The sequence below is a fragment of the Anolis sagrei genome, chromosome 1 (assembly GCF_037176765.1).
Source record: "Anolis sagrei isolate rAnoSag1 chromosome 1, rAnoSag1.mat, whole genome shotgun sequence".
NCBI lineage: Eukaryota > Metazoa > Chordata > Lepidosauria > Squamata > Dactyloidae > Anolis > Anolis sagrei.
In genome coordinates, this window is record NC_090021.1 from 340615335 (window position 1) to 340628526 (window position 13192).

Sequence of the window (13192 nt, forward strand, 5' to 3'; positions counted from 1 at the left end):
ATGAGCACTCTGGGACCTATTCCTTTGCAGACGACAAAGTGTTGTTTCGTGTTGTTCTCTGCCTAATCTTGTTTTGGATTCCCAGTATCCTGTTTTCCCTGCCATGCTCCGGACCTTGGAACCTTTGCTCGTGAGTGTACATCTGGCTTCTTGACCCTTGGAACTGACTGACTACGCGTTTGCCTACCGGATTTTGCTCCATGCCTTGCAACCCTTAAAGACTGTTTTGTTTTGTATTCTGCTCCTAGTTCATTGTATCTCTTGTTATTTCTTGGCTGCAATTCAAGCCTGCTTATCTAGCATTTTGTGTTCCTGTTTGAAAACATCCTTTGAACTGTTTGCACTGACTCTTAAAGTGCCTCATTTAGTTTGTTTTGCATTAAAATACTACTATTTTGCACCTCAACTGCTGTTTAAGACATTCTGTGTTCTGTGGGTCACGACAGTTTCCCTTGGGAGGGAGAGTCATATAACTTCACGTCCCGATTCCAAACTCTGTCCACATATTTCTGTCCACATATTTCTGAACTCGTGGGACTTTCTAAAGCTATAAATCAGATGTTGGAAGAATTAAGTTTTTCAATTAAATAACAGGCTGCTGGCAATACTGTCCGGGGATGATGGGAGCTGTTGTCCAACAAAGTAACCTTTCACAGTGCAAAATGGACTAAATCCCCTTAATCTTTTTTACCTCACCTGCTGCAAGATGACGTAACGCTCCCGGAATAATTCTGCTTTATCCCTGGCAGAGCCTAACAGACTGGGCGGAGGGTGGCTGGTCATCGAGAGGCTGAAAGAAACATTGTACAGACTTGGGTGAAATGGGGTCCCACAAAAACAGAAACATGAAAACCTCTACTCCTTGTTTGGGGTCTTCAACCTGAACCCAATTTACAGCAACCCAATCCCAGAAACTCCCAACACGATTAACTCCAAAGTTATTCCGAGGAGGTTGGTCACTGCCTTCCTCTGAAGCTGAGAGAGTGTGACCTGCCTAAACTCCCCCGTGGGTTTTAACAGCAGGTGGCCATTTGAACCACGAACTCCAACACTCAAACCAGTACACTCTTAAGCTTTCTTTAGAGCAGATTTATGCTCATGTAGGAAATACAATCCAAACCCTCCTGACAGATGGCCATCCGGCTTCTGTTTAAAAGCCTCCAGTGAAGGAGACTCCACCAGACTCCACTCTTGAACAGCTCTGCTAGTATATTCTTACTCATGTTTAAGTGGAATCTCTTTTCCTAAAATGTGAACTCTCTGCCCCGGAGTGTGGTGGAGGCTCCTTCTTTGGAAGCTTTTAAGCAGAGGCTGGATGGCCATCTGTCAGGGGTGATTTGAATGCAATATTCCTGCTTTTTGGCAGAATGGGGTTAGACTGGATGGCCCATGAGGTCTCTTCCAACTCTTTGATTCTATGATTCTACGAAATGTAAATTGGCTTGTGTAAAGGAGCGTAAAACTACTGCCACCAAATTTGTGAGGAAAGCCGGGCAATGATCAATATCAGCTTAGGAGCTGGTTTATAAAGGGACTATTATTTACAGAAGTATTTATTTATTTGATAGTGAAGCTGATATTTAATGTCCCTGATTTGGTCTTACTTCTTATGTGGGGCTGTTTGACTTAGGAGAAACTGTATCAGGCAAGGCTTGAGGAAAACAGTAACAAATTTATTTAACAGGAGTATAACAGATTCAATTCTTACTTCATTAGAGGCGCAAACTTAGTTAGTTACATTGATAAGGTTTCCTGAATAACTTTAGGTACTAAACAGACTTCAAAAGGTTTCTTTGAGTAGATATATCTTTCTTCAACAAGCGTTCTTTTACTACAAATAAGCCACCTGACTTATCTAACTATATTGGCTCACAGCCAAACCCTGATTCTTAATATTAAAGAATCAGTCTTCCCTATAGTTCTCTAACTGTAGGATTCCTGCTGGTTTTCCACACACCACAGGATCAACTACCTCTCCTGTAACTCTCTGGTCACAGACTAGTTCCCTGAATCTCCCACCAGAGATTTCAGTCTTCTCTGTAACTCTAACGGTCACAGACTGCCTATTTCAAACAGATATGCAGTTAGGTGACAGTTGGCTCCACCCCCGTTTCTATGGCAACTCAGCTCAAGCCAAACCAGACACCATCTCTAACAAAATATAATCCTACATACTTACCATTTATTAACTACTGTTTAAACAACACATAACCATAGGAATAAAAATACACATCATCACAGCTTGGGATCCAAACTTACAAAGCACAAACTTACGGTAGAAATTTCTTTCTCTCCGAATTGTAAACATATCGCGGGATATCAAAAGCTCCGATGATGTTGAAGATGTGTTCCCTGTGGAGAAATCATATGCACAAGGAAAGATATTGGAAAGCTTTATTTGGGGGACAAAAATCATGAAAAATAATTTGGTACAGTATTCTGCTGTGCCAATTATCTTGTTTCTACAGATGCAATTGAATCATTTGAAATAAACACAGCAGGCAGAAACATGTCTGAACCTGGAATTACCATTCAATGGCTGTTTCTATCTAAGCCAGGATCACCAACTCGCTTTAAATCAGAGATGATTGCTGAGTTATAAAAGACTACATTGGGTTATTGTGAGTTTTCTGGGCTATATGGCTATTTTCGAGCAGCATTCTCTCCTGAAGTTTTGCCTGCATCCATGGCAGGCATCCTCAGAGGTTGTGAGGTCTGTTGGAACTAGGAATATTGGGTTTATATCTCTGGAATAATGTCCAGGGTGGGAGAAACAACTCTTGTCTGTTGAGGTAGGTGTGAATTTTTCAATTGGTCACCTTGATTAGCATTTAATGGCCTAGCAGTTTCAAGGTCTGGCTTCTTACTCCCCGGGGGAATCCTTTGTTGGGAGGTGATTGCTGAGGCTTTTTGCAATTTATAATGTAGATTTCAAAGTATGCATGTATGTTTAAAATGCAGTAGCTATGTGCCAAGTGAAATGTATTCCTGTGTGGAAAAAGTTAACTGAACCATGGAGGGAACGGCATTCCTAGAGATGTCATAAATTAAGTGTGTAGAACAAATGGAGGCAGCTGGAATGCAGGAGGTGTGGACTAGTACTGATAACAGTTGAAGAGTTCGTGATGTTATGATTGGACTGTAAAGAAGCAAGTTTATGATGTGTTGGTTGTTAAGTAGCTTCTAATGTATATAGCTGTAAGAATAAAGTCATTTTTGTAGCCTAGGTGACTGTGATTGATCTGTTCCTGTCTTGTTGTGCTGCTGATGTCACTGACAGTGATTAACTGGTCCTGATTGTTTCTTGTCTGGAATTCACCTGTTTTTGAGTGTTGTTCTTTATTTACTGTTATGATTTTAGAGGTTTTTTTTTTTTTAAAAAAAAAACACTAGTTGCCAGATTGTGTTCATTTTCATGGTTTCTTCCTATCTGTTGAAATTGTCCACATGCTTCTTGTGGATTTCTGTGACTTCCCTGTGTAGCCTGACATGGTGGTTGTGAGAGTGGTCCAGCATTTCTGTGTACTCAGATAATATGCTGTGTCCAGGTTGGTTCATCAAGGGCTCTGCTATGGCTGACTTCTCCGGTAGAGCCATACAGACTCACAAGTTCTGAGGATGTCTGCCATAGATATATATGCAATATAATACTAATAATAGTATTTTTTTTTGTCGTGTCAGGAGAGACTTGAGAATCTGGTGTGAGAGAATTGGCCGTCTGCAAGGACGTTGCCCAGGGGACGCCCGGATGATTTTGATGTTTTTATCATCCTTGTGGGAGGCTTCTCTCATGTCCCCGCATGAGGAGCTGGAGCTGATAGAGGGAGCTCATCCACACTCTCCCCAGATTCGAACCTGCGACCTGTCAGTCTTCAGTCATGCCGGCACAGGGGTTTAACCCACTGCGTCACCGGGGGCTCCAATAATAGTAATATGATATTATAATTATATATTTATATTACATGTAATATTACTAATAATATTACAATGTAATGGTATAGTACAATATAGTAATATTTAATACTGATATTGTCCTATGCTAATAATATAATATGTTGTAGTTCATTCGTTCAGTCGTCTCCAACTCTTCGTGACCTCATGGACCAGCCCACGCCAGAGCTCCCTGTCGGCCGTCACCACCCCCAGCTCCTTCAAGGTCAGTCCAGTCACTTCAAGGATGCCATCCATCCATCTTGCCCTTGGTCGGCCCCTCTTCCTTTTGCCTTCCACTTTCCCCACCATAATTGTCTTCTCTAGGCTTTGCTGTCTCCTCATGATGTGGCCAAAGGACTTCCACTTTGTCTCTCATATCCTTCCCTCCAATGAGCAGCCGGGCTTTATTTCCTGGAGGATGGACTGGTTGGATCTTCTCGCAGTCCAAGGCACTCTCAGAACTTTCTTCCAACACGACAGCTCAAAAGCATCTCTCTTCCTTCGCTCAGCCTTCCCTCAGGTCCCGCTCTCACATCCGTAGGTGACTACAGGGAAGACCATGGCTTTGACTAGGCAATGGATCTTGGTTGCCAATCTGATGTCTCTGCTCTTTACTATTTTATCGAGACTGGACATTGCTCTCCTCCCAAGAAGGAAGCGTCTTCTGATTTCCTGGCCACAGTCTGCGTCTGCACTCATCATTGCGCCTAGAAATACAAAGTCTGTCACGGCCTCCACGTTTTCTCCCTCTATTTCCCAGTTGTCAATCATTCTTGTTGACATAATCTTGGTTTTTCTGATGTTTAGCTGCAACCCGGCTTTTGCGCTTTCTTCTTTCACCTTGATTAGAAGGCTCCTCAGCTCCTCCTCGCTTTTGGCCATCAGAGTGGTGTCATCTGCATACCTGAAGTTGTTAATGTTTCTTCCAGCAATTTTCACCCCAGCTTTGCATTCCTCAAGCCCCGCACATCCTCACATGATGTGTTCTGCATACACGTTAAAAAGGTTGGGTGAGAGTATGCAGCCTTGCCGGACGCCTTTCCCAATCTTGAAACAGTATATATCTCTTGCAAGCCACTCTGAGTCCACTTCTGGGTGAGAAGGGTGGCATATAAAAGTCGTAAACAAACAAATAAATAAATAGATGCAGGTGAAACGTCAGGAAAGAATGCTTCTGGAACATGGCCAGCCTGGAAAACTCACAACAATCCAATGATTTTGGCCATGAAAGCCTTCACTAATCCAAAGACAACATTATTTGAACAATAAACTCCCAAACTTTGGATTTGCAGGAAATTCTGTCAACCCTCTCTACATTATTTAGCTGCTCATGCAAAAAAATCAATGAATGGATGCCATATTAATACTGACATTACACTACACCACGTATGGGCAAACTTCAGCCCTCCCTGCAGGTGTTTTTGGACTCTCACAACTCCTAACAGCCTACTGGCTCTCACAAGTTATTGTGGGGGTTGAAGTTCAAAGCACCTGGAGAAAGGGCAGAAATTTCCCCATTTATTTGTCGTGTCAGAGCAACCAGTCCATTATATATTACATTTCTAACAGAACAAAGCAAACAGACAGAAAAATACACATCTTGTGAGTTTGGTAGTTGGTTAAATGTCCTTTGACCAGTATCTGGCCACGTGGAGTGCCTCTGGTGTTGCTGCAAGAAGGTCCTCCATGGTGCATGTGGCAGGGCTCAGGTTGCATTGCAGCAGGTGGTCAGTGGTTTGCTCTTCTCCACACTCGCATACCGAGGATTCCACTTTGTGGCCCCATTTCTTGAGGTTGGCTCTGCATCTCGTGGGAGTCTCTCATTGGGTATCAGCCATTGGTTGAGGTGCTGGGTTTGGGCCTGCCACTTTTGGACTCTTGCTTGCTGAGGTGTTCCAGCGAGTGTCTCTGTAGATCTTAGAAAACTATGTCTAGATTTAAGTCGTTGGCGTGCTGGCTGATACTCAAACAAGGGATGAGCTGGAGATGTTTCTGCTTTGATCCTTTCACTATTGGCTGCTACTTCCCGGCGGATGTCAGGTGGTGCAATACCGGCTAAGCAGTGTAATTTCTCCAGTGGTGTAGGGCGCAGACACCCCGTGATAATGTGGCATGTCTCATTAAGAGCCACATCCACTGTTTTAGCGTGGTCTGATGTGTTCCACACTGGGCATGCATACTCAGCAGAAGAGTAGCACAGCGCAAGGGCAGATGTCTTCACTGTGTCTGGTTGTGATCCCCAGGTTGTGCCAGTCAGCTTTCGTATGATATTGTTTCTAGCACCCACTTTTTGCTTGATGTTCAGGCAGTGCTTCTTGTAGGTAAGAGCATGGTCCAGAGTGACTCCCAGGTATTTGGATGTGCTGCAATGCTCCAGTGGGGTTCCTTCCCAGGTGATCTTCAGAGCTCGGGATGCTTGTCTGTTCTTAAGGTGAAAGGCACATGTCTGTGTTTTAGATGGATTAGGGATCAGCTGGTTTTCCCTGTAATAGGCAGTAAGAGCACCTAGAGCTTCGGAAAGCTTCTGTTCTACCATCTCAAAGCTCCCTGCTTGAGCGGTAATGGCACGATCATCAGCATAGATGAAGCTCTCTGTCCCTTCTGGCAGTGGCTGGTCATTTGTGTAGATGTTGAACATGGATGGAGTGAGCACACTCCGCTGAGGAAGGCCGTTCTTCTGTTTCTGCCATCTGCTTCTCTGGCCCTGGAACGCAACAAAAAAGCTCCTGTTTTGTAGCAGGTTTCCTATGAGACGGGTGAGGTGGTCATCCTTTGTGATAGTGTACATTTTTCTCAGGAGGAGGCGGTGGTTTCCCCATGCCTGGTGTACATGAATATTAATGACACTAAAATCTGAAATATCAGCCAATCAAAGTAATGGAAGTCAACAAGACAATCAACCAAACTAGACTGCATCAAAAGCTCCTGCTTGTTTGAAGTAAACGAATGTAAACATACATGGTTTCGTCTACAGACTGGCTGCACTCCAGGACGGCTGCTTCCACCATGGACTTTTCAATCATGTTACATGTCACTGAAAAGAAGAATGTAAAAATACAAAATGGTTTCCTATGTAGTTATTGAGGAGCACGCTTAAAAAGCTTATGACAAAACCTAGTTTACAATCACAAATCCCATCAGAAGCCACAGAAACGTTAAGTATCCCACCCTTTCCTTCTTAAACCATTGTAGAAAACAGACGGCATTACTTACAAGGCTGTTTTTCAACAGCGTCGATTATATTTTCTATCATGTCTTCCAGCTCAACTTCATTAGCTGTTTGAAGAGCTTCTGTGAGATATTTAGCAGCTTCACTAACGGAAGAGAGAAGAAGAAGAAATACCCAAAGTGTGAATAACCTGTCAGTCTAGTTGTCATTGTGTGCATCTACAGTGCAGATTTATGGCAGATGATGATGATGATTATTGTCGAAGGCGAAATCCACAAGCATGTGGACAATTTCAACAGATTATTAAACTAGGTAATGACATGATCTGCTTGGAACAGGATTAAGTGAGTGTACACTGCTATATAATCCAGATTATTAAATTAGATAATGACATGATCTGCTTGGAACCGGATTAGGTGAGTCTACACTGCCAAATAATCCAGATTAGTAAACTAGATAATGACATGATCTGCTTGGAACCGGATTATTTGAGTCTACACTGCCATATAATCCAGATTTTTAAAACAGATAATGACATAATCTGCTTGGAACAGGATTAAGTGAGTCTACACTGCCATATAATCCAGATTATGAAACTAGATAATGCCACGATTTGCTTGGAACCAGACTACATAAGTATACACTGCCATATAATCCAGATTAGTAAACTAGGTAATGACATGAGCTGCTTGCAACCGGAGTAAGTGTGTCGACACCGCCATATAACTCAGATTATAAAATTAGATGACATGATTTACATGAGTCTACAGTGCCATATAATCCAGATTACTAAACTAGATAATAACCTGATCTGCTTGGAACAGGATTAAGTGAGTCTACACTGCCATATAATCCAGATGATTAAAATAGATATTGACATGATCTGCTTGGAACTGGAGTTCATGAGTCTACACTGCCATATAATCCAGATTATTAAACTAGGTAAATGACGTGATCTTCTTGGAACTGGATTGCATGACTGTACAATCCAGATGATTAAACTAGATAATGACATAATCTGCTTGGAACAGGATTACGTGAGTCTACAGTGCCATATAATCCAGATTATTAAACTAGGTAATGACATGAGCTGCTTGCAACCGGATAAGTGTGTCTACACCGCCATATAATCCAGATTACAAAATTAGATGACATGATTTACATGAGTCTACAGTGCCATATAATCCAGATTACTAAACTAGGTAATGACATGATCTGCTTGGAACCAGATTGTGTGAGTCTACAGTGCCATATAATCCAGATTATTAAACTAGGTAATGACATGATCTGCTTGGAACCGGATTACATGAGTCTACAGTGCCAAATAATCCAGATTATTAAAACAGATAATGACATGATCTGCTTGGAACTGGAGTACATGAGTCTACACCACCAAATAATCCAGATAAGTAAACTAGGTAATGACATGATCTGCTTGGAACTGGGGTACATGAATCTACACTGCCATATAATCCAGATTATTAAACTATGTAATGACACAATCTGTTTGGAACCGGATTAAGTGAGTCTACACCGCCACATAATCCAGATTATTAAACTAGATAATCTCATGAACCATTTGGAACTAGATTGCATGATTCTAGGCTGCTTTCCTTCAGTATTGCCCAAGATCTGCCTTTCCATGCCTTTGGACCCCATTTCCCAGAATGCCATCTCCTTAGCCTAAGTGGCAGAGGCTTCTGGGAAATGAAGTCCAAAAGCACTTGGGGCTTAGAGATTGGCCTTGACTGAGCCGTAGATCTTCTCTCCTCCACGAAGGCCTTCCTCGCTTGCCACGGCCACGAGAGAGGCGCCCACCCGACCCCGAGGAAAGGGTTTACTCACGCGCGGAGCAGCAGGCCGTGCATCTTGAAGGCGGCGCCCACTTTCCCCCTCAGCTTCTCCGCCGCCATTTTGGAACTTTGGCGCCAACGGTGAGGCCCCGCCCCTTTCCCCGCCCCTTTCCTGACAGGCCCCGCCCCCTTGTGGTAGAAAAGCGGGTTCCTAGTCTTGAAACTCCCAGAAGCCTCAGCTGCTTTGACCAATGAGGAGGCATCCTGGGAAATAGAGTCCCAAGTACCTGCAAACAGAGTTTTGGGAAACTTTGGTTTTATTCTTCACTGAGGAAGGAAGGAAGGAAGGAAGGAAGGAAGGAAGGAAGGAAGGAAGGAAGGAAGGAAGGAAGGAAGGAAGGAAGGAAGGAAAGAAGGAAGGAAGGAAGGAAGGAAGGAGAAGGAAGGAAGGAAGGAAGGAATTAGAAGGAAGGAAGGAAGGAAGGAGAAGGAAGGAAGGAAGGAAGGAGGGAGGGAGGGAGGGAGGGAAGGAAGGAATTAGAAGGAAGGAAGGAGAAGGAAGGAAGGAATGAATTAGAAGGAAGGAAGGAAAGAAGGAAGGAAGGAAGGAAGGAGAAGGAAGGAAGGAGAAGGAAGGAATTAGAAGGAAGGAAGGGGAAGGAAGGAAGGAAGGAAGGAAAGAAGGAAGGAAGGGGAAGGAAGGGGAAGGAAGGAAGGAGAAGGAAGGAAGGAAGGAAAAAAGGAAGGAAGGAAGGAAGGAAGGAGAAGGAAGGAAGGAAGGAGAAGGAAGGAATTAGAAGGAAGGAAGGGGAAGCAAGGAAGGAAAGAAGGAAGGAAGGGGAAGGAAGGAAGGAAGGCGAAGGAAGGAAGGAAGGAGAAGGAAGGAAGGAAGGAAGGAAGGAAAAAAGGAAGGAAGGAAGGAAGGAGAAGGAAGGAAGGAAGGAATTAGAAGGAAGGAAGGAATTAGAAGGAAGGAAGGGGAAGGAAGGAAGCAAGGAAGAAAAGAAGGAAGGAAGGAAGGGGAAGGAAGGAAGGCGAAGGAAGGAAGGAAGGAAGGAAGGAAGGAAAAAAGAAGGAAGGAAGGAAAGAAGGCAGGAAGGAGAAGGAAGGAAGGAGAAGGAAGGAAGGAAGGAGAAGGAAGGGGAAGGAAGGAAGGAGAAGGAAGGAAGGGGAAGGAAGGAAGGAAGGAAGGAAAAGGAAGGAAGGAAGGAAGGAAGGAAGGAAGGAAGGAGAAGGAAGGAAGGAAGGAAGGAAGGAAGGAGGGAGGGAGGGAGGGAAGGAAGGAATTAGAAGGAAGGAAGGAGAAGGAAGGAAGGAATGAATTAGAAGGAAGGAAGGAATTAGAAGGAAGGAAGGAAAGAAGGAAGGAAGGAAGGAGAAGGAAGGAAGGAGAAGGAAGGAATTAGAAGGAAGGAAGGGGAAGGAAGGAAGGAAGGAAGGAAAGAAGGAAGGAAGGGGAAGGAAGGGGAAGGAAGGAAGGAAGGAGAAGGAAGGAAGGAAGGAAAAAAGGAAGGAAGGAAGGAAGGAAGGAAGGAGAAGGAAGGAAGGAAGGAGAAGGAAGGAATTAGAAGGAAGGAAGGGGAAGCAAGGAAGGAAAGAAGGAAGGAAGGGGAAGGAAGGAAGGAAGGCGAAGGAAGGAAGGAGAAGGAAGGAAAAAAGGAAGGAAGGAAAAAAGGAAGGAAGGAAGGAAGGAGAAGGAAGGAAGGAAGGAATTAGAAGGAAGGAAGGAATTAGACGGAAGGAAGGGGAAGGAAGGAAGCAAGGAAGAAAAGAAGGAAGGAAGGAAGGGGAAGGAAGGAAGGCGAAGGAAGGAAGGAAGGAAGGAAGGAAAAAAGAAGGAAGGAAGGAAGGAAGGAAAGAAGGCAGGAAGGAGAAGGAAGGAAGGAGAAGGAAGGAAGGAAGGGGAAGGAAGGAAGGAAGGAAGGAGAAGGAAGGAAGGGGAAGGAAGGAAGGAAGGAAAAGGAAGGAAGGAAGGAATTAGAAGGAAGGAAGGGGGAAGGAAGGAAGCAAGGAAGAAAAGGAAGGAAGGAAGGAAGGAAGGGGAAGGAAGGAAGGCGAAGGAAGGAAGGAAGGAAGGAAGGAAGGAAAAAGGAAGGAAGGAAAGAAGGAAGGAAGGAAGGGGAAGGAAGGAATGAAGAAGGAAGGAATTAGAAGGAAGGAAGGGGAAGGAAGGAAGGAAGGAGAAGGAAGGAAGGAAGGAAAAAAGGAAGGAAGGAAGGAAGGAAGGAAGGAAGGAGAAGGAAGGAAGGAGAAGGAAGGAAGGAGTAGGAAGGAAGGAGAAGGAAGGAAGGAGAAGGAAGGAAGGAGAAGGAAGGAAGGAGAAGGAATTAGAAGAAAGGAAGGGGAAGGAAGGAAGCAAGGAAGGAAAGAAGGAAGGAAGGAAGGAGAAGGAAGGAAGGAGAAGGAAGGAAGGAAGGAAGGAGAAGGAAGGAAGGGAGGAAGGAATAAGCTGTCAATCTAGTTGTCATTGTGTGCAATGCATCTACACTGTAGAATTAATGCAGTTTGGCACCGCTTTAACTATCATGGCAAAATGCTATGGAATCATGGTTTGGTGAAACAGGCGAAAGGCCTTGTTAAACTACAGCAGGACTCCACAGTCTTGAGCCATGGCAGTTCAAGTGGAGTCAAACTGGGTTAATTCCACAGTGTAGATGCTCCCTTGGTCTGAATTTCCATTAACTGCCATATAAATATATCTATTTCTCACAGTCTGGAGCCTTGTGGGGTGATAAAATAAAGCTGTATTGGTATTTATTATTATTATTACTAGTAATACTATATTTCCACACATATGTTTATGATTATTATTAGCATATTTGCATGCAGATGCTTATTAATATTATATTTTCATAGAGATTCTTGGTGCTCCGCCCTGAGTCCCCTCCAGTATGCTGATGACAACGTCGTCTGGGCGCATTCAGAAGAAGATCTACAAGCCACTCTAAACACCTTTGCAGAAGCATACGAGAAGCTCGGCCTCTCAATAAACATCGAGAAAACCAAAGTGCCGTTCCAGCAGTCACCAGCCAATCCCTCTCCAATGCCAGAAATACAGCTTAATGGTGTAACATTAGAAAATGTGGACCATTTCCGGCACCTTGGCAGCCACCTCTCCACCAAAGTCAACATCGACACCGAAGTACAACATCGTCTGAGCTCTGCGAGTGCAGTATTTTTCTGAATGAAGCAGAGAGTGTTTGAGGACCGGGACATCCATAGGGAGACCAAGGGGCTTGTTTATAAAGCTATTCCCCTCCCAACCCTGCTATACGCTTGCGAGACGCGGACTGTCTACAGATGTCACGTACAACTCCTGGAATGATTCCATCAGCGCTGCCTCCGGAAAATCGTGCAAATCTCTTGGGAAGACAGGCGGACAAACGTCAGTGTGCTGGAAGAAGCAAAGATCACCAGCATTGAAGCGATGGTCCTCCGCAATCAACTCCGCTGGACCAGCCACGTTGTCTGGATGCCCGATCACCGTCTCCCAAAGCAGTTGCTCTACTCCGAACTTAAGAACGGAAAACGGAATGTTGGTGGACAGGAAAAGAGATTGAAAGATGGCCTCAAAGCCAACCTTAAAAACTCTGGCATAGACACTGAGAACTGGGAAGCCCTGGCCCTTGAGTGCTCCAGTTGGAGGTCAGCTGTGACCAGCAGTGCTGCAGAATTTGAAGAGGCACGAATGGAGGACAAAAGAGAAAAATGTACCAAGAAGAAGGCACGTCAAGCCAACCCTCACTGGGAAAGGCTTCCACCTGGAAACCAATGCCCTCACTGTTGGAGAAGATGCAGGTCAAGAATTGGGCTCCACAGTCACCTACGGATGCACAAGAATACTGATCCTGGAAGACTATCCTATTTGTCCAACAAGGGATCGCCTAAGGTAAGGGTAAGGCTATACGCCTGTGAGAGGTGGACTGTCTACAGATGCCACTTTTGTGGGTGTTTATATGAAAGTCTGAACATCGGTATATTGGAGTTCTATAACAGATGTTGTTGTGACCTTGGTTTTGGCTTTCAGTCTGCTAAAGTTAAATAGCTTGCCATCTGTCCGACAGATGATTTCCACTCGGGAGTTTAGAGTGGCTTGTAGATCTTCTTCTGAATGCGCACAGACGACGTTGTCATCAGCATACTGGAGTTCTATAACAGATGTTGTTGTGACCTTGGTTTTGGCTTTCAGTCTGCTAAAGTTAAATAGCTTGCCATCTGTCCGACAGATGATTTCCACTTGGGTGTTTAGAGTGGCTTGCAGATCTTCTTCTGAATGCGCAGAGACAACGTTGTCATC

At 44.2% G+C, this 13192-nt stretch overlaps 1 protein-coding gene across 1 annotated transcript in view; it reads right to left on the reverse strand.

Annotated features, from left to right (window-relative positions):
• Positions 1–9050, reverse strand: part of POLE2 (DNA polymerase epsilon 2, accessory subunit) — a 36240-nt gene extending 27190 nt beyond the window's left edge. Inside the window, exons 1-5 of the mRNA XM_060752714.2 lie at positions 8948–9050; positions 7147–7247; positions 6892–6967; positions 2275–2352; positions 697–790 (exon numbers count right to left, since the gene is read on the reverse strand). Coding sequence (XP_060608697.2) covers positions 697–790; positions 2275–2352; positions 6892–6967; positions 7147–7247; positions 8948–9015 — 417 coding nt within the window. The 5' untranslated portion in view covers positions 9016–9050. The remainder of the gene's footprint in view (positions 1–696; positions 791–2274; positions 2353–6891; positions 6968–7146; positions 7248–8947) is intronic.
• Positions 9051–13192: the final 4142 nt, after the last annotated feature.